Raw genomic sequence first — 26,130 nt, 5'->3', positions numbered from 1 at the left:
GTAGATTAAACATACTTAGAGGGTCTGATACCTTGGAAAGTGAGTTTTAGCGATACTTACATGTGATAGTTCAGTATCTTAAGCATAATTAAGCCTGATTATAATAATAACAAACTACTTAATATAATTATAACTACAATTATGTATAACATTAATTATACATAGTTAAGTATCTTAAGTTTACTTAAGCTGTACAGACAGGGTATTAGGCAGGAACGTTTCGGGGTAGGGGGTGGGGTTATAAAAGGATTTTTTCAGGGGGGTACAAAAACTTCAAAAAACACATCAATTTTTTTAATTCATTTTTGTTACGTTTTTACAAGTCGGACATTTTTTTTTGGGGGGGGGGGGGTAAACCCTCGTCCCCTGGATATGGCCTTGGTATTATATGATGAGATTATTAATATTCCGAATATTCCTGGGGAGGGGCGTATCGTAATGATTCAATAGGGGCTCTTCTCCCCAGTTTGTTTGTTATACAAGTCAGTCTCAAACTAGTGTGGTTAATGTGAGGTATTTGATGAAGTTTGGGGGGCTTAAGGTGTTTGCACTCACGCATAGCAAGCTGCGCAGCTGGACGAGTTCTCCATTTTAACTCAGTTTTCTGCTCTATCTCTACGTATCACTTTTTTTCTATTTAATGGGCACGAGCCTGGAAAATATTGGGGAACATTTACACTGGCCCTTTTTCTAGCCTAGCCAATAGTAGACAAGGTTAGACAATAATGATCAATATTTTCTTTAATAAATAACAAATAAATACATGTCAAAAAATGGATCATCCATAGATTCCCTTGTGCATGGCTTTTTTGTACATTTTCATTGCGTGGATTGGATGTGCCTTGTGGTAAGATGGCTGATAAACTCTGTGGTTATAGACTGGACGTCCGTAAACTGGCATTACATGCTGGTTGAGCATGGGATAATATGAGGCACTGTGATGAGGTAGAGGGTAGCCATAGTTTGTTGGAGTATAGTGGCTGTATCCTTTGTAATGATGCATTTTGTGATGTTTTGAGGATTCGGCAGTAAGATCAGTATCATCAGCGTCTTCTAATGGGTATTGGGTAGTGACTTCCCCTTTCTCTTGAACTTCTTGTGCCATCAGATGGGCAAAGAGACAGAATAAAACAATTGCAACTTTCATCTGAAACAGAAAGCAATCAGTCCGTAATTCGTACGAAAAAATTTAAAATCCACCTCAATTTTTTAACTAATCATTTTTAGCATTTTATTATTATTATTATTAGATTGATAGGTTTTAGGTACAACCCGAAGATTTAAAAGAAGGAGTCTAGTAGGAGTCTAGAAACTTAGGAGTAAGGACAAAAATTGAAAACAGATTTTTTTTGATTTTTTTTTTATTGAAACATTGTGTTTCAGTATATTACTTATCCTACTATTCTAAAATCCCAAACTTTAAAGATCTGCCTGAAGGACTCCTGTTCCAAGAAAAATTGAAAATACTAGGCTAGAAATGTGTGATTTTATTATAAGCAATAAATTTAGTTAAACTGAATAGACTAAAAAAATAAACAAACTGAAGGATGAAATCGCATTTTACTATCCTAAATTATCTTAAATATTATATTGTTTTATCAGAATATTCTTTTAGAAAATCGAGCATGAGCTTGAAAAATATTACAAACAAAAAGTTGAGGTAGGTGAAGTTGGAATGAGGGAATCAACTAGCTTATAGCCTATATTTCTCCCTAAAACCAAAATTAGAACGGTGCCTCTCTGGCCAAAAAGCAAGGTAGAAAGCTAGAGAAGCTTATGAAACAATGTTATAAAACAGTTTATATTCCAAATTAAAAGCCAATTCTTTTCTTCTTTTTTTTTTGTTCGAGATCAAATCAAAAATGCCCCATGGCCCAAATGAGCATGGTCCGAAGAGCCTACTCCTCCTGAGAAAATTGAAAAATATTGGCCTAAACTTTTTTCCTAATTATGCTAATTATAAACTTTTTTCTGATTATGCCCCCTCTCCCTTAAGAAAAGTGGCCGTATAAAACGGGGGGACAACATTAAAAGACTGCAACGGTGCCTACCTGATTTTAATTTTTGTGTTTTAAATATTCTTGTGTGATTTAAAAACGAATTGCTCTTTTCATTGAATTAATTTTTTCCAATTTTCCCTAACACTGGAGAAATTGCTTAGGGGTTAGGCTAGCACATTCTTTACGACTGACTATATCAGCTGACTAGTTAGATAATAGCCAATTGTCTAACTATGAAAATATTAAATAAAATGATGCCCGGGTAAGAAATGGCCATTACATACAGGTTTTTGATAGAAGTGTTAAAGAAACTTTTCGTGAAGAATATTATTTTAAGTTGAAGTTGCTAGTTAGGCACATTAGGATTTGGATTCAGGTTAGTGACACAAACGCAAGAAAATGAAGAGGCACCATGGATTTTTTTTCAATACTTTTTTTTAAGGAGGACACAAAAAAGGGTGTTTTCATTTTCTATAAAGGCACTTTCATTTTTTGCCTCTTTGTTTTTATTGAAAATGCCAAAAAATATATTTTTTTAATCAATGGGGCAAATGTCCCCTATCTCCATACCCATTGGCCTCCCCGAATTTAGTTACGTACATAGTGTGTACCTCTATTAACAAGTTGGAGGGATTTAAATTTCTCAAATAGAATGCGAACTTACCAACAATGCTTACCAACAATAGACTGTGAACTTATGCATTTAAGGGGAGATATGTTTAGTGGCATTAACGATGAGCTGCTACTGGGGTTCTTAAAAGGAACCTCTTCTAGATATATAGTAGCTATACATAATCTTACTTTGATTATTTTTTCTTAATTGTACCTTTGGTGGTCATTATCATAAACTAATTTGATAAAATTTGTGTTTGGATTTGCACATTTTCTGTTGCAACCAATAGGAAACCCAGCGAATAGAATCAACCAATGGGAAAGTTCTCAATGGAATTTAGTGTTCGTTGAGTAAAGCTAGGTATTTTGTCTCATCAAGTTCCAAATATAAGAAGATTAATGCAAAAGGCTTGGAAAAGGGTATTTTTTTGAACGCACAAAAGGGTATAAACGTTTATCTTCATCGAGCACCTCAAACAGACAACTGGTTTTAAAAAAGAGTCCTAACCCTCCGAGTTCCAGAAAAATCAGGAAAAGTCGGAAAATTATAACCTGTACCTTTACCTAGAAAAAAAGAAATAAAGTGCAATACCTAATAATTATTCTCTGAAAAAAATCCCTGATTCCCACTTTTTGGATACCTAGCCAGTTGAAGTTCGGCCCAATTACTGAAAACAAAATCAGAATTTGATATATAAATTCTTTGGCTTATTAATATAATGAACATAAATGAATAAATATGAATGAATATAGACAAATTTCAACAAAACGAACGTGGATATAATTCATTATATAATTAAATTACATTATAAATAAATTATATTTGTTTTGTGTGCACGAATTATGAATAAATATAATAAATATTGTAACCACATTGAATAAAGAAGAATGGAAATTAATGTTACCTTAGTTTTAGCTTTTCTTAGTCCAAATCTTAAGTACAACTGACATAAATTATACTTTGCGACTGTGTATATATAGCCCTAAAATAAGGATTATAATCTTATTTCTAGTCCAATTAACAGGTAGTTACACAACTGTACAACTTACCTCAATTTTAACATTCACAAATTGTCCGCAATAAATTGTTCTACATTACTACCATCTTGTCAAGCAGGGTTTTACCCAGCCTGTCTAATACGAGGGGATGAAATCGGTGAAAGTTAAAATAATGCTTTTTCCTTTTAATTGCTACTTTCACTGATATTCAAAGTACGTATACACATGGTATGTACATGGGTATGAGCAGAAACTTTTCAATAGGGGGGGGCAAAAGTTATATACGATTTTCTAATCTCCATAAAGGCCATGGAGCCTTTATGGGGATTAGTTCCGTGTATTTATTTTCTGTTTAATGCTCTATGAATAAATCTTATCTTATATTACCCCCCCCTCCCCCAAATTTAGGGGTGTCCCCGAAAGAAAATTAGGCCCTCCGAAATCTCACAAATTCAGATTTCAAAGAACGTAGTATTTTTAAGGAAATTTAGGGAAACATGTTGAAGTTGGGGTAGTGAGAGAACCATACTATATTTTCATTTCTGATCACGTAGGATCGGATCCAAAATTGAATTATGTCCTTCGTTACATTTATAATTTGTTCAACGTTGTTCCTTTATATTTTATAACTTATTAATATTTTTGAATAGCTGCAAAAACTAATTTTGCTTTGACAGACGTGCGCTTTATTCCACTTTGACTTTTGTTAGAGAATTAAAATATACTGTAGGCATTACGTGACCTCAGAGAAAAAAAAAGAGATGTGAGAAAAAAAAGTATGTGAGAAAAGCAGAGGGAAAATCTAAAAATTCGAAAATGACCAGCTAGTTGGAGAGTCAATGACCAGTTAGTTGTAAAAATCTGTTGCTCATTTTGGCCAGTGACGTATTTTTGGGAAGTGGATGCAGAATAAGTGGAAGCAAAGTTTTTCCAATTTTTTCTAAAATGTCAAAACAGATTTCAATGGGTTTGCCACCGAGGTAAAAAGATAAAAAAGATTTACAGAATTTTAACACTCAGTGTTGAACAGCAAGGTCGGTCATGCTCAACCAGATTCTGTCCGAGTCTGACATTACGAATTTGGAGCCATTTATTGGTCTTTTGCTAAGTATTCAACTATTTAATTGAATATTTTTCATTTAATAGCTCTTTAGACCAAATGTGTTATACATATTTTTTATTTTAATTTTTTTATAGTAATTAATTTTATTTAAAATCAGATTAATATTTTGATATATTCATTCATAATATTTGATAAAACATAACAAAAAATATAAATATTTAATAAATGGTAAGAATCAGGCTAGAAAATAATTAAAAAAAATGTAAACATTCAGTTTCTTCACTCCACTTTTACTTGTATTAAATAAAAAAAAAACAAGATTTTTCAACTGAAAGTAAGGAGCAACATTAAAACTTAAAAAGAACAGAAATTATTACGTATATAGACAGGGTTTGCCTCGTAGTCAATACCTTGCTCTTTATGCTAAATTATGTAAATAGCCGTAAAACTGCAAATAGCCGCAAACAAGATGTGTGTATTTAGGATCAATCTTGTTAATCAACCTTGTTATTCATGCAACAACCGTTTGGCAAGTAGGTATTATTTTTGCAGTTTTTTTAGGAGAAATTTTGAAAAGATATTGTCCCAATGTTTTTATTTTTTATGCAAACACGAATTAATTACATTTCCCACACATAGACATTTAAGGGGAGGGGGCTATGGGCAAATATAAAAATGTATGCTTATTGTAAAATGGAATTATTCGGATTTACTACTACGGATTACTGATTACGGATCTACCTGCACACATGAGTCTTAAATTGACATGTTCTAAAGCCCCCCCCCCCTTCTCGTTTAAGAAGCAGAGGGAATGAAAGTGAAATCAATATAAGTAGGTTTAAACGAGACACGTCACTACTACACGTTTTTGTCATCTTAAAAGGAAAATTAGACAAGCTTTCTACATTGCCCTGATAATTATTGATATTATAATTTTAGATGCCCTGTCCTCTTACGTGCCCACGGATTTGTGCTTCGGGGCAAAGAAGGGCTAGACTTACGGAACCATACTACTACGGATTACTACCGTAGATACTAATAATCGACGGATTTAACTACCAAAGGTGGTTAAGTATCTCAATGACATTCAAGTTGGACAGATGAACAAGATTATCTTCACCATGCAAGAATAAACTCCCCTACCCTGTCCTTCATTATGTTTGAAAGCTGTTAAAATTGAACAAAATACGGCGTATACCTTCATCACTTGATTTACGAAAAACTGAGACAGGCAGAAGTAAATCCATGTTGTAATTCGAATTCAAAACGAATAGAAATAACACGTGGCCAGTAAAGGTTTACAAATAAATCTTTAATATCTTCCTCCCCTTCTTCTCAAACCTTCTGCACAGCTTGAGTTTCATTTGAGTTTTATTGAAAACGATATTTATTTTGAATAGTTTAGTGTTTATTTTTCGAAACATCAACAAAAAACATCACCATAAAAACGATATTACTGAAAGGAACTAATGAAAGTAGACTGACTATTTAATATACAATGATATTAGATCCTGGATATATCAGTGGTTTTTTATTCTTTTAATGACATAATTACAAAAAAGGGCACAATATTCGTGATGTTCTTGTTAAAAAGTGTTTTTCCATGGTTCACACGATGGACTAATAGTATGAATATATAATAGTTTAGAAAAAAATTTGGGCTATATATTTGCACTTTAGGGGGTGGGGGGTAAAGTATAGCATATATTAAAAATGTAACCTGACCTAGCTATGTTCCTCCCCCCCCCCTAAACCCCATAAACAACAGTTTAAATATCGTAAATTCAATGAGAAACCACGCTTTGTGATCAATTTAGATCGCAAACTCTGAGTTTTTGCTAAGCGATGGACATGGGCTAGATTGGGACCCCATGTGAAAATGAGAAAATATAGTATTCCACGCTTTGCGATCAATTTCGATAGCAAATAACCGTTTTACGGGTCTCCATGTCTGCATTCCTTTGACAGTCTATAGCGCTGTGTTAGGTATAATGCACCAGTACCAAAACCTATTAGCTATCTCAGCACGTTGCTGTGGCACGATCGATTTCGTTTTTTTTTAAAAAAGGTCACTAGATTTTTTTTTTCATTTCTGTTCAAATGAGCTTCCTCCTGATAATTTTGAACCACTGGCTCAGCACGTTCACCCCTGAAAAAAAGATAAATCAGTGCTACCTGTGTGGAAATGTGAATTTCCTTGTTTTATAAAGCGGGGGACTGTATGCCTCAAGTGTTCAACAATGGCAGGTTCAATGTGGGGCTTTTGTTTTAATTATAAATACTGTTTAAGTCTTTTAGGCTATTTTCGTAATTCCCCAAATTCTTCTCGTAATTAGAAATTAGTGTTCAGTCGAGTTTGAAAATAACTATTTTTAACATAGTGATCCATGGGAAATATTCTTAAAGAGGCAGTTTCTTTGAAAACCCATTTTTTTTTTTATTTCGGCTGCTGTGGACTCGGGTTTACTCTTTACTAGGTTACAGCTACTGCAGTGGCCGTGATTACAAATATCTAAAGAAGAAACTTAAATAAAACAAATTTATGAACGTTCAAAATTTGAATGGTATTTGCAAAAATTAGAACCTTTCTGTATTTGATAAGTTATTTGTTATTCAGGTGCTTTCAAATAGGAAAGAGAGGGGAGGTAAACAAAACTGAGGTAACTGATTTAAACGCTCAATTTTTTTTTTATCAAAATGTTATGTCTTTTGGCAATAAGATTGCTGAAATTTTGGACTGTCAAAGACAATCCGGATTATGAAAAAAAATTCCTTAATAAGCTACTCTCCGGGTCAAATCCAAGGGAGTTTTGGGCTTTGAACCCCCCCCCCTCCCCCCTAAAAAAATTGTTTATCCAACTCGTAAAAACATGACAAAAATGTATATAAACAAAATTTCTGGTTCGTAAAAAAGAATATATAAGCCCCCCACCCAAAAAAAAAACAGGAACAAAATCATGGATATGAACTTGAATTCTCCATAATCAGAAATTCAAAACTGAGAATGAAGAGACAAGGTCATACATGAGAGGAATTAGGCTTTTTTCTCGGATTTTCTTTTTCCGATACGACTATATTTATCTCAAGGGGGTAGGTGATGTTCAGGCAGTCTAGCCATAATGTTGCAGCTTTATGGCATGATTGTGATAAGCAAGATTAAACAAAAATGCTGTTTCATGGTTTCCTACTTAAAAATGTGACAATGTCTCTTGTTAATGGTGACAAATTGAAAGTTTCAAACGGAATAAGGGTCTAAACTGTCAACAAAATTGAAGGCAATTTTGTGCAAATATTTACCTTTAACTTGAGATGTGACAGGAAAATTATGAAAAGTACAAAATTGATATTTTTTTTTCTTTTCTCTGAGCTGGTGGAGAATTCCACTCCTTTGATTTATTTCCATGTTCGAATTTCCTTGCGTAAGATTTAGCTTTTATGTCTAATTTCAGAAACGGGTCTAGGGGGACAGTGGCTTAATATCATCAAAATCCTTGGGAAAGGGGGACAAATTTTGAGCCAATTTCCCAAAGTGAAAATTACAATGAAAATTGAAAAATGAGCCTTATAATACCATGATGGTAAAGACATACTAAAGAAAATGACCGGTTTCTGTTGATGCTTGAATTATCTAGGCTTATCGTATAGTTTTGACAAGATTTTTGAAGAAACTAAATTTCAAATGGGGGGGGGGGGATTGGAGTCTTGAGGGTAAACCAAGATCTGGGACGAGCAGATGCCCCCTGCCCCATGGCAAACTACGCTCCTGTAGTGGGCAAGGGGATAGCCTGCCCCTGGTGCTGGTTTGTAATGGGCGCCGATCGTATGGCACTATAGAGCATAATCCTCATAGAACGTGATATGGCTTCAAGCTTTCATACAATGACATTACAGGCATTTGCTTTAACAAAAGCACGTAAAGTTAGGTTTTTGAATCTACAGGATAAGATTGATTGTATATAATCTAAATAGTATGTGCAGTTCACAGTTTATATAATTAGCAGTATGATCATTCTCTATCTCACCCATTATAAAAACCCGGACCGGGGTGCGAGTGCTCCGGAGAACGTTTTGGCAGATATAAACATAAGCGAAGTCAGATCTTTTCACGGGTAGACAAGTCAGATTTCTCTTGGACGCGAAACTTGGCTTCAACGTTGGAACACTAATTTTGAAGAAACTAATTTTAAATTAATTTATTCCAATACATACATGAAAACCGGTAGTTAGTGGTGTAATGTTATTATTAGATGTTTTTAGGAATTAAAAATAGGTTTCGAAGTCTCAAGTTGGTTTCAAAGGCATTTTGAGAAAGTTTCTGCCATAATATGTGTTCCAGGGTAATTGGACCGCTGATGGCAGATCAAACGAGAGGAGCTGTTTGTACGCGCCGATATAAATATAAATATATATAATATATATATATATATATATATATATATATATATATATATATATATATATATATATATATATATATATATATATATATATATATATATATATATATATATATATATATATATATATATATATATATATATATATATATATATATATATATATATATATATATATATATATATATATATATACTACGAAAACTTTACGAAAAAGAAAGTTTTTTTTAAAGAAAAGTAAAGGCCATATTAAACTTAAGATCAGTAGAAATAGAAGCCTACAATAATTCAAACTCAAAACGACCAGAAATTATTATTAAAGAATAAAAAAGGAAAGGAGAATAATTAGTATGGCTGTAACACTGCATATAAATTTATATAAATGTATATATAGTGGGCTGTAATAATGCAAAAGGTAAATATAACATTGGTTTAAGAATGAAAAGAAAGACAAGGAATAAATTTACGACGATAATCAAGTAAAAAATAAGTTTTATTTGAACAATGCCATAAAGCGATGACATTTGATTATGACCTGAGATTATTATCTGAGAAAATAAATATCATCACGTGAAAAAAAAAATGATAAACTATTCAGTTGCGGATCCAGAGGGGGGGGGCGAGGGTTACCCCCTGTAAAGTAGTCTAAATTTGTTTAATTTACCTAATTAACGAAATTTTGATTCATTTAAACGTGGCAATACTTCATTTTTGTGGTTACACCATATTTTGCGCCCCCCCCCCCCTAAAAAAGTGCTTGGTCCACCGCTGAAACTCTTACACCATTCCCCCCAGTTATTAGAAGAAAAACAAATTCCTTATTTTGACAAATTTCATCAACCCCCCCCCCCGGCCCCCTTTTTTTATAAAATCCTACATAGGCCGATAAGTTGAGTTCAGGTAAATAATAGATTAAGTCATAATTTGTATATAAATTAATTTATACATGTGAGATGGGACACTTGCAAACCGATTGGCTGGATCACCAACTTTTTTTCTGCTTTCGCAATTACGAATAATGCACTTGGTAACCAATTCTCTGTGATTGACGAAAACAGACTAATCCGCTAAGGCAGAAATAAGTGGGAGGAGCTTTTTGTTCGCACCGAGACCGAAGACCAGAAATGATCTGCGATAAGCTTACTGTCTATAAACTGTGGTGCAGTTAGACCCCGGCGCCGCGCCGGTGGATCTGCAGAACGCCGCCGATGAGAGGCCCGGTCGACCGCCGCCAAAGGGTCGCAACTCCGCCGACAGAGGCGACGGCGTTCGGTCGACTTTAAATTAATTTTGCGGCAATTCTTTATTGCGTCAACCGCTAAGTCGGAGCTTTTCCTTCTCGTGTGGTTTAGTATTTCGATTTTCCTGATTAGAAATCAAGCAGGGCTTGCACTATCCCCGAATTTTCGGGTATTTCCGCGAAAATCTATGCGTCACCCCGAAAAAAAATTGATTCCCTGAAACCCCGAAAATAACGCAATCACCGAGCCACCCGTAGCGATTTATCACCAGCGACTTTCCCTGACAAATATTACTTTGCATAACATAATTCTTCACTACTCTCTTGTTCGTTAATGTTCGTCTCTTTTGTTACTTTGCATAAAAACCAGACAGATGCAATATGCAACTGCAAATATTGCAATATACACAGTTCTTCATATGTTGACAAAAAAAAGGATCGTCTTTATGAAATGAGTCTTTATTAAATCAATTCGAATGCAGTTTCCTAATCGCTATTTCTTACATCATCCGTAGTCAATAATTTTATTTTCAAGTTGAATAGAATTATAAAATTCATTCACTACTATACAGCTTTAGCCTTCAGTTGGATTTTGAAATTGACAGCCAACAAATTGTTTCTGCAGTTGAATTGTAAGTTTGCACATTTTTTTTTTTTTTTGCTGTTTTTAGATAAAAATTACTTAATGTTTAACGCTAAACTGTTGAACGCCTTATATAAAATATAATGTTTTTTTTGAAATATATTTACCCCCCCCCCTCCACCCAAAAAAAAAACTTGGATTGAGACAAAATTTATCTTTAGACTAAGCTATGTACAAGGTTGGGTAATTAAAGATTGAAACAGAAGTTACCCGAAAAATATGATTCATAAGTAAATTGTAAATTATTGCCTATAGGGGGGGATAGGCGGCTACCATTTTTGAATGATAATACCTCATTTTTTTTATTGAAAGCAGGGATGCCAAAAAGATAATAATTTTTTCATTTAAATTGGAGACAACAGAAAATGATATCAAATTCGCTGGGAAACCATTGAAATATTTTGATAGACCCCGGGCCCGGGACTTGTTCATTGTATTGGGTATTTTGCGATTTCTCATAGGCTACTGGCCTAATTTTGCTTCTGTGTGTGCTCCCTTTTAATTAGATTCTTTGGATCTTATTGAATGCCACGGCGAATCTATGACTCAGTTTTCCAATAATTTGAGGTATATCTGAATAATTTCGATATTTTGTTGTTGTCTTTGTACCTCTTTACTCATACTCTCAATTTTTTTTTCAAGGAACACTAATCTGTTTAAGGTTATTTTGCGTGTTTGTTGGAAGCATATAGTCAGTCACCTAGTTAATTATTAAGTAAATTAATTTTCTAATTTAAAGCTGATACGGTATCCTATCAAGGTGGTATCCAGAAGGGGGGGGGGTAGGGAGGTATTACAATTAAATGATAATATCTCGAAATTCTTAATTGAAAGCAGGGATGCCAAAAGTTAATGTTTATTTTTTAATTTAAAGCAGAGGTGACATCCTATCAAGGTGGTATCCAGAGGGGGGGGGGACAGTGAGCTACCATATTTAAATGATCATGCCTCGATTTTTTTTTAAAGCAGGGATGCCAATAAGTTAAATTTTTTTTTATTTAAAGCAAATACGGTATCCTATCAATATGGTATCCAGGGGGGGGGATATAGGGAGTTATTATACTTAACTGATAGTACCTTAATTTTTTTATTGAAAGCAGGGGTGCCAAACAGTTGAAAAGTTGACAAAAATTAACAAGATTTTCGTGAGTTATACTTGATACAGCACTTGTATAGTAGTAGTAGAGGGGGAGGTGCTACTCCGGGACGAACACCGTGCTGCCATCTACAATTTAGTTTAATGCTGACGGGACATAATTTATTCAAGGATTATCGATCGAGTCTAATAGGGGTCAAGGTCAATCGATCTGTTGTTGTTGTTGTTTGGCCACGTGTAATGGCCGGAGGAATGATTTACATAATCGATGGTGAGATTATTGATTCACGAGCGTTGGGGAATTATGAAACAATAAGGTCATAGAGTCCCTAGGGAGAAGGATTACGTAATCGCTCAATGACCTCTTTTTCCAAGATTGATTTATTTGTTGTTTCTATGCGCAATAACTCCGGGACGTAGGTTGCACATGCGCATTGAATTCTAACGGGAACAGTGTTATTGATCTAGGACTCGAGAGGGAAGTGAATTTCCGAGAACTTGATTGCGTAATCGTTCGCGAATGTCATGGTGTCCAGAAATAGTATTTGTTGTTGTTGTAAGTGCACGCTCTCAGCGAATGTTATGATCCAGAAATAGTATTTGTTGTTGTTTTGGTCATGTACATGCTCGAGGTGAATTTCATGGTGTCTAGAAATAGTATTTGTTGTTGTTGCTCTCGCCCAAATGTTATGACTTTCCCGGAAACAGTTAGATCACGTGTTTCCTTCTCAGCCAATCAGCGAGTCGGATACATCCTCCTTCTCAGCCAATCAGAGGGCTTTGTTTACATAGTAGCGACGGTGGGAATATAAAGAACGGGATTTTTGCTATAGTTTTATTAGTCTGTGAATAGAATTCAAAGGAGTGAGAAGAAGAAAAGTTTTGACTTTACTCATTTGGATATATATTTGTGTTGATGGCGATGAGTGGAATGTTTACACTATTAGAAGATGATAGTGGAGTTGATGATAATATTACAAGAGCACCAAACATTGCGGTGGAAATTACGAAAGGATCGCGGCTTTGTCTGGAATGGGATGCAGTATATGCAAGATATATGATATCCTTGATCAAATTTAAAATGGAAAATCAATTATGCTTCGCTGCAAAAGTTGGTATAGCACATGTGAAGAGACTTCAATGTGCTTTAAGTGCATTAGTGAAACATATTGAAGACAAAAAACAGTACCGCCAATTGTACATGCTCTGTATTATTGATATTGTTGTTGTAATTATTCAATAAAATTTTTTCGAAATCGAAAATGTTCCCTTTCTTTTCTGGTTAGGGCTAACGAATCAGGGTCAGTCTAGAGTCAGCAGTCAGAGTGAAAGGATTGAAAAATGAATAAATTTGAGAAAGAGAGAATTAGATCAAAATCTAGTGTTTATGGAAAAACATTTGATTTTGGATGATGATTTTCTCGAGTTATCTCTTAAACGCAGGATATTCTCTTGTGAGGGAACACTTGACAATATAATGAGGAGTGATTCTCCTCCATTGGACTATTGTATGAAACTTTTAAAATTTGATTCAAATGCTTATAGTCAATTTATTGATATATTAATTGGAACAAGACAGAATCATATTGTGGATATACTTTTGAAAACATTGCCAATGGATTCAATGTAGATGGCTCCCCCATCATTCGAAAGAGGTAACGTTACAGAGTTACTCCTCTCTCCCACCATTTTCATCTCGTTGAATTTATCGAACGAAGAGGATCAGTTTCGTTTTAGCTCTGAATGAGTTGACATCGGAAACCAAAAAATGTTCTATATATGTCCATTGTGCATGTACACTCTTGGCAGTTGGAATCAATGTGAGAATTGTACAAGTATTGATGACTATAGTGAAAAGTGTAAATTATGAAATCCTTGTAAATTACATAGAGGCTATGCAGTACAAATTAAAGGATGTAATTCAGGTCTTGAGGAGGTGTGTGACTCTCATCCTAGAGGGCACCTGTGCTCCAATTGTCACTATGATAAATGTGATCAGTGGGAGAATACTTACCCCGCTATGATTGGAAAGAATCCCAAACGTGATTTTAGTTTATTTCTACGAGATTGGTATCGTCACAGATTTAAATTATTCTGGGAAGAGGAATCTGGTCTACGATTCAACTGTTGGGGTAACAAGACAATCTGGTTTCTACGTCATCGCTGTGATGACACTGCCTACTATGACTATAAACCAAGGGATTTTTATTTGGCAGTTACCGAATTTGATTCACCATTTGAAAACATTGTATGTGATATTGCTTCAAATAAACAGATTGAAACTCTTGAATTTCATAATATGAATGCAAATAGTATAATTGACTATACAAAGAGATGTGACAAGAGTGGAGTTACATTGTACTGTAGAAAATATGACCCTGACTTTACAGTCAATCAAGATAACAATATATAGTGAATCCAAATGATTTATCGAAATTAGTGGTTTACGACAGTTGCCTATACATCGAAGATGAAGAAATATAAAAGTGTAGATTTAAAGACATTGTTGTGTATATATACATTTTATTAATAAACAAATTCAAAAACATTTTTAAGCACTTTACTCTTAGGGCACTGAAATCAATACTATATAGGCCTGAGAGGATATTTTCCACTAGAAAGTCGTTCAGACGGGGATTGTCACTATAAATGTGGAGAAACTGCTTGTAAGTATAGCCGCAGCATCAGAACACAAAATATAGTAGTGCATGGAAGCCGCATCTTTTAGTCGTCAGATACTGTACTCTTTTTAGATTTTGAATAGGAGTAGTTGTGCATCTTTCGATGTAGCTGCTGATGGGAGGCATATAAACTATGTAGGTTAGGCAAAAAAGGTCAGAAAATTCAATTGTTTTCATCATTTGATATATGCACCGACACTGACTCGTCAGAACAGTCGACGGACTGCTGTTAACAATAATAAAGGTATTGTTGACGCTTTGAATTTTTCCAAGAAAGTCTGAGGGTAGACAATAGGATTTGTACTGGGACATGTAGGGGTCCATATTAAATACATTGATTATTTGACTGGTGTTCATGGCGCCAAGTCTAGTAGAACACTGCCTTCGGGAGTGATTTCCCAATAGGTTTCATATTGATTTAGTGAGATTAGTGCAATACTCTCAGCCAATGGGTCGGCAAATGTACACTCTAAATGCACACTCCCCGTACGTACCATACTCATATCCTGTGTACCCGACAAATCCAGTACAATGATACCATGTGTTTTAGCAAACATATCTTCGGTTATACCATTTTCAAATAGTTGCGAATCATGATCTAGGGTTTGCATGGTCAACTCATACAATGTTCTATAGGATAGATAGATTGTAGAGTGGGATGCCGTTTACTTTGCACACAAGAGATGAAAGTCCAAACATCTCGAATTTATGTGGACATTCAGTCCATGATCCTATTGCACTGGCGCTTTTTACAAAGGCCAACGCCAATGTCGAAGGGATTTCACCATTTATAAAGGATGAATTGGTGAAGGTGCGTGAGCCCATTGCAATATGACGTTGATTGGTGATTGTATGAGGAACAAGTAGTTTAATATTGTTGCCATTGGTTCTCAGTTTTTCCACGGCCAAAGCAACAGAACTCATGACCTGCTGTTTACGTACATCAAGTAGTGCTGAGGTGAGGGAGAGACGTACATCAGGATTGGCACCAAGTTCCTTTCTCAATATGAAATTAGATGGTGGAAGCGTCAATTTTATATCCGCTTTAACATTGGATGGCAGCCATTGGGGTATATTAAATATTTCATAATATATTTTTCCGACTAGATGTAATTCACTAGTTGTAGCATTTTTAAGTGCATCTGTACTATCAGTATTGGTAATATATTCATATCCATTGGAGGCGCCTCTCAATTCTTTGTATGACTTGGGTGTCATCAGCATGAATTGCATATAGCTTGTATAATTTGAGAGATTGTTGCTTGTGCTCACCAGCGTGCCATTGATGTAGACACTAATTTGACGAAATAAATTATGTAATATACAATTTTCATAGGATATTCCATCGGCCCGAATCGGCATTGTATTTTCAGATTTCCGGACTTTCATTTGTAAATCTATAAATATTGAAGACATGTCCATAAAGTAGTCTTCATTGGAATAAATTTGAAAGTGGATATTATCGGAGATGGGTTGTAGAGTAAAAAAGTCTTGATAGTATCTATGCTTGACACTCAAATCCATATATTCAGCATTAACTAGATTCGATGAGGCGGTGATTGAAGGTTGAGAATCCTTATGCGGTAGGTAGGACATTTTAGGAGAAGAAATCTAGTTTCGATCTAACAATTCTTTTCTTCCTGGGGCTTATGGTTACAACACGTGTCGGCTTTTTCCTTCTATTCTTTGACAAGAGGGATGTCTTACTTTTCCGACCTGGGTGGAGACTGATGAGTGGTGCGTCTTATTTTGACCTTTATAAGCCTGTGACGTTTTGACTCAGTCTCTCATAACGTGTTTATTCGTAAGAACTCAAGTTTTCCGAAGTACTTTTTTTAAAATCCTCAGCAAAATCACAATAATAGCGTGTAGAGTCTACGATACCTGGTACAGCCGGTCCCCGATATTTTTTAACGAGTAATAACTGAAAGCATACGAACTTAGCCAACAAGCTGCCAAGACCGTAGCCAGACATTGACGAGCGACCCTTGTAGTAGTCCATTCCATTGCCATGTTGTCTTGGGCCAAGAGTATTAACATAGCAGTCAATATCAGGACAATTGAATACCACTTTTTTATTAGGCATCTTGCTGTTGAACGATGGGTCGAAAATGGCATGTAATCACAGCCAAACCTTTTGAAATTGATATTGGATCACCCAATTCGGTTCTTAGTGTTAACTGACAGAGTTCCAAATAGGAAGTGTTTACGGGAATATACTGAAGATGCTTTATATTGTAGTGATGAATATGCTCTTGATTGGTTTTTCGTTCAAGAACTCGTAGGAGGGGAACATTTGAATTACCGACTCTCGATGTTTCCACAAAGGATGCATAGAGAAATATACAAGTGTCTGTGGAGAAGGCAGGTGGGTAGGCAGCAAAAATGAAATTAGTGTTTCCGGCACTTTTACCATTGATTATATTGAGTTTAAAGCCAAGAACATCCTTTAGATTATCATTGAGAATAACCTTTTCACTGGCAATAGGTGAACTAAAGTAGATCTTGCCCTCCTCCTTCGAAGAGTTGAAATGAAAAGCTCCCTTTTTACGAGCGGAAATTCTTTTATTAATGGAACGACATAAATCATTCATACAGGTGAGTTCCTCGTAGGGTAATTCAATATATGGATAGTCCAACCAATTGATCTTTTGAATTTGTTCTTGATCACCTGTGGGTGTAGTCGGCCAATCAGAGGGTCTAATTTTTATTTCATATTTACAATCCTTTCTCAGGATGTCATAGGTATTTTTGAGAATACAGTCGACAAGAGCCACTTCATACTTTCCGTCGTTGAATTTGATGGTGGGTGAGAGTTTCGTCCAAAAATCACTTTTTCTATTCAAATCATTGTAGAGAGGATCAGAAACATTGGACATGAAAGTCACATAGAAATCAATGGGCATTGTTAATATCTTCAGCACTGATCCAAGAATCAAAATCCGAGTTGTATCCTAGCCAGCGAACAAGCAACTGTTTCTTACAATGGCGTGTAAGACTATTTAATATCCTTTCAATTTGATAAATTTCACTTGTGTTTCTAACTTTTTGCAATTCATATTCATAAAAGACACCGAGAATCTCATCATCTTTGGTGTCTCGCAGTTGATAAGTTATGGGTATTGTGTCCAGGATTTTAGAAACTTTAAAAAGTTCGATGCTCCACAAATAATTCCCTTTTTCAAAAATACGTTTTGTAATATTAATTTGCCCAGCATTAAATACCTTAAATTTCTTCTTCTTTTTCTCTTTTTCAGTATGGATACACTGCCCTAGAAAAGTTTCATATGTATTCTAAGCATCGGGAATCTCTGGGAGGGTCAAGTTGGACTGAGATAGAGAGTGTCGTTGATTGTAAACATCCATGATTTTATCTAAATCATGAATAAAATCCGATGAATTTTTCAATGTGCAATATCTTGAAATTAATAGACGAATCGTTTTTATTAATCGTTCAGCCAATGCAGCCTTTATCGGGCTGTGACTATGATAAAGTATTGTATTATATTTCAAAAGAACCTTTTGCACATGGGGATTAACAAATTCACTACCACGATCCGTTTGAATTTTTCTATATGAATCCTGTTCAAGAATACTTTCAATTGCCCGAGCAACTTCAACACCTCTCTTTGATTGCAGTGGACTGGCATAGGCATAGCGTCTAAAGATACTGATTGCCACTAGAATATATTTGTAGGGTGCATTGTGACGTTGTTGAAGCGCGTCTAAAGTTAAAAGATCCATTTGCATTATATGCAGAGGGAAAAAGGCTTTAGTTTGTCGATATTGTTTGCCGCGAAGCCTGTGATTCCGATGTAGTGTGTAACTCGGTACATTTTCTAGATACTCTTTTGCTTTTTTCAATGTGGTGGTGCCGGAGACTTTGGAAAGCGTTTTGGGCGAACTTAAACTCCCCACTTCACCAATATTTTCAGAAACACCTTTCAGAACTTCAACCATTTTGAGCGTAAACACGTAGTGTAATGTCCACTCCCCTTTTGCACACTGGCGGGCGAATCAATTCGTCTTCACTTTTGACTAGCAGCCAAAGGTGTTGTAAAATCAGTGCTGATGCTGCTAGTATCTTCAAATATTGAATCTTCTTCTTTTTTAAATGGTGATGTTGGAGGACTATATTCTCTTAGTTTCTTTAGAATTTGCTTATTGCCAATAAGACTTTTGGGAAAGTTTGATACATTTAGAAAGGTGTATAGATTATCGTCAAATGATAAGAGTCCTTTACTATTAGTCACAATATCACAGATTAAATCAACTAGATTATAACTTTTCCCCTGAATTATAATTAGTTTCCCAGTGCTCTCGACTTGAACTTGATCGCCAGTTTCCAACATGAGATAAGATAATAGTCTTTTACTCTGTTCTCGATAGGTGAATGGCAATAGGTTTCCAATTTTTAATACAATCGAATTCAATTCGTTCTCCTTTGATGCTGCTGCAGAATCTTGAGGAGATGTTTCATGTTTAGGGGGATCAGTGACGACGGTGGCAGGTCTCTCACGATATGGTTTATGTTTGTCCACACGTCGCAATGCATCTTGAAGTTAAAGCAGTTTTTTGTCATCGGCAATATTCTCATCGTTAATGAATTTGCTTAGATTGTCTTCAAAATGTTCGATGGGTGAGAGGATAAGTTCAAATAGTGTCAATTTATAGGGTTTTGCCATCTAGAGAAAACTGTTTACAAGTCCTGCAATTATCGGTAGTAAAAGTGTGAAAAAGCTACCGCCCGCCTGAAGGAGCCGTTTTGTTTTAAAATTTTTTAACTTTTTTTTAAAAGCCCATGTGCGTACAGTGGAAAGATGTTGCTTTTTCTGTTGTCTAACACCATCTGGCAGTTGTACATTGCCCTCAGTTAAATTTAAACAAAGTTCAGATATTAGATTACTGAAATCATTGTCAACCCCATGTTTGAGTATAGCCTTCCTAAGCAATGGTTTTGAAGTGCTTAAAACGGAAAACAGATGCCGTTGTTCGTGTAGTTTCTTCAGTGTCATAATGGCGACTGAGAGTCTTTTCTACTGTTCACCGGAAGATATACTGTAATTTCATTGTTGAAAATGTCGGTGACTACACGTAGATCCTTGGGAGTGCTCTGATTAATATCCAGCAAAATATAACCGTAGGGCTTGCTAGTCACCTGAGTGTATGGTGACAATAAAACTTTTGGGGCTCCGGGATATATCTGCTTATTGAGAGTTATGAGCGAACGAGAATTACGAACAACTCGATAGATGATATACACTGTGCAATTCAATGTAATGGTTCGCATACATTTGCTCTGATGAAACAGATTGTGTAGAACCAGAGTAACGGAAATGTGTTCATGATGGGAGCGAACGGTGAACAGTTTTAGCATTTGCTGTGAGAACTGTTCAATGGATTCAGCCAAATCATCAATAATCAACCACGAGTTCGATTCAATACTATTGAAAACATCATGTCCTCGTATGAATTGTATTGGTATGGTTGTGGCAATAGCTTTTATTTTATCATAGGACTCCTGCCAAATACTATAGCAATAGTAGATTTTTTTCGGCTTTTCAAAAAATATTTTATCGCAATTTTGAATTATTCTAGTTAAAAGTGTTGTTTTCACCGACATTGACGGACCACACAGAAACGATCTGAAGGGTGTTTTAAATTGATACATGCTGCTGTTGGGGGCAACAGTCTGACTACAACTAACTGTAAATCATTTTTGGTCAATGAATAAGTAGTAGCATTAGTTTTCCCCATGGATCTATCTATTCAAGAACAACAAAAAACAATATTACATGGCATCATTTATTTCGACACTGCATGAAAACACTTGCAGTCAACATGCACAACAATAAAAATAACACTTGTTCAACAAGAACAATTGACAAAATTTCATGGTCAACATGAAAACTCTATTTGTTCAACATGAACAGCACAGGGCAATGATAACACTATATAAATAAGCACTTATTGTCTTTAAAAACACTTTTCTGTACAACAACAACACTTTTTGTCCATCATCAACAACACTTTTCTATACATCACTTTTTGTCAACTTAAACACTTTTCTATACAACACTTTTTGTACAACATAAAATACACACACACACTTGGAAATTGCTAGCACAGTTGAACATTATGAATTGAAAAATAGGGTCCCCCCCCCCCGGGGACCGCGGGGCCGAAGGCCGGCCGGCCGCGGGCGGGACCCCCCCTGGACGGCCGCGGGAAGGGACCCCCCCCTGGCGCTTCTCGGGCCCCCCGCATCACTTCCCGCGATGCTTCTCGGGCCCGTGGCGCATCCCTGCGGCACTTTCCTGACCCGCGGCTCATCCCCCCCCCCGGCACTTCCCTAAACTTGCCCCCACAGCACCCCCCGGACCCATCGGCGCATTCCGGGCTCCGCGGCTCCCAGCCGTTTACCTAATGCCCCAAAAAACCGGATTGTTATGCAGCATAAGTCGTTTTGCCTACTCCCCGGATAGGGTGTCTATTACTCCCAATGAGCCTAGATTATTTTTAATTGCGTGTCTGTTCTATTTCCAAGCATGTTCTCTGGGAAACAGTACAATTAAATTCGAGAACCGTTAATTCTTATTCAACAATGTTTCCACATCACTAAAATATTGGCAAGGCTTTGTAAGATTGAAAGTTATTTTAAAATACCCTTGCGCAAATTAGGGGATCCATATGTGACAAATAGATAAATGTGAATAATCTCACTCAGTTCATTCTCTTGAAACTATGTGATAATCAATTGTGAAAAATAGGGGATTTTGAGTTTCAAATGGTGAGCATTAATTGAAATTACACATGAAAAATATTCGCTTATGCGATAACAGCGAAGAAATAGCAACAGTGAAAATATCAAAGGTTAGAAAAAATAGCATTTTGACTTTCAAAGGCGGTGATTATTAATAGAAATTACCTAAAAATATTCACTTATGAAATATCGAAGCGATAGCAAGGATTAGAAAAGAGCGGTTTCTATGTAAAAAATTACATTTAGATATCTCCGAGGGAGGGGGGGGGGAGCAGAGAAAAGAGTGGTTTCATTGTAAAAAATTACATTTAGATATCTCCGAGGGAGATAAATTTAAAACAATGGTTGGGGTGAGGGCTTAATATCTCACAGAGATAACTTTATATTGGGATTGAAAAGGACTGAAAAATGAATAAATAGAAAGGTAGGAAAAAATACTTACATTTGCATATCCCGGCTGCACTTGGACACCCGAAGGACCAGGTAGTGCATGCTGGAGGGTGGACGGGGCGGCGTCGCTATGTTCTTGCGCGACTGGGTCGGCTATTTCATGATCTTGCATAGCTTCGGCATGGTTCACCATATTATAAGAAGCCGTCCACTCTCTCTTTAACTTAAACCCAGGCTGCATTGGGGCTGGCACTGATGGGGCTGTCTTGTCATCTCTGGCTTTCTTAGCGGGCGGCGCCATACATTCTTCATAATTGGCCTTAAAAGGAAGAGAAAAAATTAGTATCAAAATAATTTGCCCCCTTTTCACAGAAAGAAAGTTAGTACCCTCATCCATATAATTTTGTTTAGTTTATCACTAAGAAAGCACAACGTAAAAAATTTCGTGAAATATACTAATTGCATCCTTTTTTTGAATCTGAGAATTACAACTCACTGAACCATTCAAAAGCCGGGCTATATAAGTCAGCCTAGTTTCTTATTTTTAGGCATTTCTGTTCTTTTCTGGTTTTAATCTGTATTGAGCATGCCATGTTTGACGCATTTAAAGTATTAACGGTTTTTTTTATCTTTCAATATCCTTTTAAGAGAGCTGGCAATGACCACACCCACAGACAATACATAACCCTGAAATTCACCCCCCACGGACCATAAACAGGGAGACAAGACCGGGGCCCAAAAACAATCCCCACAGCGCCTGAGAGCGCCTCCGGGGGACGCGGTGCCTTACCGCTCCCTGAACCGTTCAAAAGCCGGCCTAGTTTGTATATTTATCACACCCCCAGAAAAAAACAGCCCACGGAAAATAACCCCCAAGGAAAATAACCCTGAGAAAAGACATGGAAAAATATCCCCTCTCCCCACCGAAAGATATTGCGTCCTTTTGAATCTGAGAATTACGACTCACTGAGCCGTTCAAAAAGCCGGCCTAGTTTGTATATTTATCACACCCCCAGAAAAAAAAACACCCCCCGGAAAATAGCCCCCACGGAAAAAACCCCTGAGAAAAGACATGGAAAAATATCCCCTCCCCCCCCCATCGAAAGATATCGCGTCCTTTTGAATCTGAGAATTACGACTCACTGAGCCGTTCAAAAGCCAGCCTAGTTTGTATATTTATCACACCTCCAGAAAAAAAACACCCCGAGGAAAATAACCCCCACGGAAAATATCCCTGAGAAAAGACATGGAAAAATATCCCCTCCCCCCACCGAAAGATATTGTAAAAATGCTATTCAATTTACGCATAATAAAGCAATGTATCTTTTTATTAAACTAAACCCCCTTACTTTTAACACGAAGAAACAGTTTGTTTTCACCTTACAATGATGGCGATAGACTTGAGGCATGGCCCCCTCCCCCTTTCGCCAATGTCCTAAATATATTGTTAGAAAATAACGAGATTTCATCGATGCGAACAAAAAGAGATTGTATATGCCTGCGCTTAATAAATTGCAATTGTCTGCATGAGACCGTTTTAATTTGACAGGAGAAAAACATCCCATTTTGATCTGAGAAACCTGTTACAGGAAGTGCTTTAAAAGGGTGACTGCTAATTTTAACCACGCACTGGAGTCTTGTGTCAAATCAGAGCGAGCTAATAACACCAGAGCGATGGATGTCACAGTGAGAGAAAAGATTACAATTGAGAAAAGTCAAACTTTAATGAAAAGAGAATTATTTCTTTTTGCGAGAATTTGGGGCTGTAAAACAATGGTGGGGGGGGGCTAGGTTTCGCGGGTAAAAGAAGATATGTTATGTGGTACAGTGATTATAATTATGTGGGTATGGTTTGGGGGAGGGGTTTACTCGAATATAGGAGAGGGTGACCACGGAAAACAATTTTATTTTGAAAATAAAAATATTGAAAAACAGAACTTACATTGCTAATTGCGACTGCTAAGACTTCTAAAGAGTTAAATTTATCCATTGTTGTTTACACAGTGTCAAAATACTTTCTGATAATTTAATCACATTGCATGCCCGTTATATACGAAATCTCAATGGCGAATTGTTATGTAACGGGGAAATCATATGTAACCAGCCCTCTGATTGGCTGAGAAGGAGGATGTATCCGACTCGCTGATTGGCTGAGAAGGAAACACGTGATCTAACTGTTTCCGGGAAAGTCATAACATTTGGGCGAGAGCAACAACAACAAATACTATTTCTGGACACCATGAAATTCACCTCGAGCATGTACATGACCAAAACAACAACAAATACTATTTATGGATCATAACATTCGCTGAGAGCGTGCACTTACAACAACAACAAATACTATTTCTGGACACCATGACATTCGCGATCGATTACGCAATCAAGTTCTCAGAAATTCACTTCCCTCTCGAGTCCTAGATCAATAACACTGTTCCCGTTAGAATTCAATGCGCATGTACAACCTACGTCCCCGAGTTATTACGCATAGAAACAACAAATAAATCGATCTTGGAAAAAGAGGTCATTGAGCGATTACGTAATCTTTCCCCCTAGGGACTCTATGCCCTTATTGTTTCATAATTCCCCACGCTCGTGAATCAATAATTCCCCCATCGATTATGTAAATCACCCCTCATGCCATTACACGTGGCCAAACAACAACAACAACAGATCGATTGACCTTGACCCCCATTAGACTCAATCGATAATCCTTGAATAAATTATGTCCCGTCAGCATTAAACTAAATTGTAGATGGCAGCACGGTGTTCGTCCCGGAGTAGCACCTCCCTCTCTACTTATAGTTTTATCGTCCAAAGGGAAAGGGACATATGCATCCAACCTGTTGTTTTCTTATTGGTGAAAAGGGTTTACTCTGAAAACATTCTTTCATAAGTATCAGGCAGATTCACACTAAAACGAATTGGTGTGACGAAAGCGATATCGACATCCCCACCTAACGTTGCCCTCGAGTGACAATGGCACCCTTGGTGCAGTGCCCAAGCTACATTAAAAGGCCAGGTCATAATAAAAGCTTTTAATTTGGGAGGTTCAAGGAGGAGTCTTTGACAGTCTTATGACCTGAGGGTACTAGATGTTGCAACGAGCTTACGTATCTACAGTGGTTTAAAAAATTCGATCACCCCACAAATGATTACTAAAAATATGCACAAATGTAACATTTGGAATATTATAACACTTTTATCAAAGCTTAGAAGAAAAGCAAAAAAGGTTAAATACCCCTAACTACGCTTGAAAGCTATTTTGAAAAGAAGCTCTTTGGAGATTTCCATGGATATGACCATAGCAGAAGCTTTGAGCCTAGGTGGGGATCAAAGAGGAGTCTTTGAGCATTTTGACCACAGGTAACTTATTGTTGCGGCTTTCTTAAATTTTGTAATTTTTATGACCTTTTAGAAATCAAAGCCTAAACTCAACAGCTGATACTAAGTCTCCTAAAATTTTGCTTGGATAAAAAGTGACGAACTAGGAAGAAAATAACATCTTCCTGGAGCTATTTCAGTTTGCATATTATTTCATTTAATTGCATTTAAAACGGATGAGCTTTTCATTTTTTTCCTAAGAAAATAGCTGGCACTTCATTTTTCTTCATACCGAATAAACCATTAAGTATTTTTTGTTTCATTGTATTTGAAGTGTTCTCATGTGAAGTGTTCATCATGTTTTTTTTTCAATTTGATAAATTTACTCCTTTTAGATGCAGTTTATAATTTGACTGATATTTAGGTATTTATGAGTTTATAATTTGGAATGAATCCCCAAAAGAAAAAATGAATAATATCCAAAAGAGCAGCCAAAAGCAATAAAAAAGTAGCAGTTCAGCCTTAGCCTACATGACATATATTCTATAAAGAAGCCAAAAAAACTTTAAAATGCATTTTTTTAAATTGTTATTAAAAACCAGTTTTTAATACAAGCAGGCTTTTTAGGAATCCAAAAGAGCAAAAAAACAATCAATATCAAAGTCGCCCATTTCAACTGTTTTAAAGGTGACAAAACAGATATGGGCAAAGGGAGTTATGAAAAAATTTAGCTTCTAAGTTCAAAGTTATATTCAAAGTTTTTACCCAGATAACAGGCGAATTTTGTGATACGGTATTTGAAGTTTTGTATGCAGTAATGCTCAATGAAGAAAAAAACTTACTAATTTTGATGATTATTTATGCTAATAATATATATCTAATAGATACTTCAACTACTCGTATTATGCAAGGGTTCTGAAACGCC

At 36.1% G+C, this 26,130-nt stretch overlaps 1 protein-coding gene across 1 annotated transcript; it reads right to left on the bottom strand.

Annotated features, from left to right (window-relative positions):
- Positions 1-754: 754 nt before the first annotated feature.
- LOC148950045 (uncharacterized) lies at positions 755-26,130 on the bottom strand. Its single transcript, XM_089091427.1, has 3 exons — positions 26,048-26,130; positions 3,518-3,595; positions 755-1,147 (listed from the first exon to the last, which is right to left on the bottom strand). The coding sequence occupies exon 3, from the start codon at positions 1,145-1,147 to the stop codon at positions 779-781; it is 369 nt and encodes a 122-aa protein (XP_088947553.1). The 5' UTR covers positions 3,518-3,595; positions 26,048-26,130; the 3' UTR covers positions 755-778.

The sequence above is a fragment of the Artemia sp. Qi Xiang Cuo genome, chromosome 7 (assembly GCF_049724085.1).
Source record: "Artemia sp. Qi Xiang Cuo chromosome 7, ASM4972408v1, whole genome shotgun sequence".
NCBI lineage: Eukaryota > Metazoa > Arthropoda > Branchiopoda > Anostraca > Artemiidae > Artemia > Artemia sp. Qi Xiang Cuo.
This window is presented reverse-complemented; position numbering and strand designations above follow the sequence as displayed.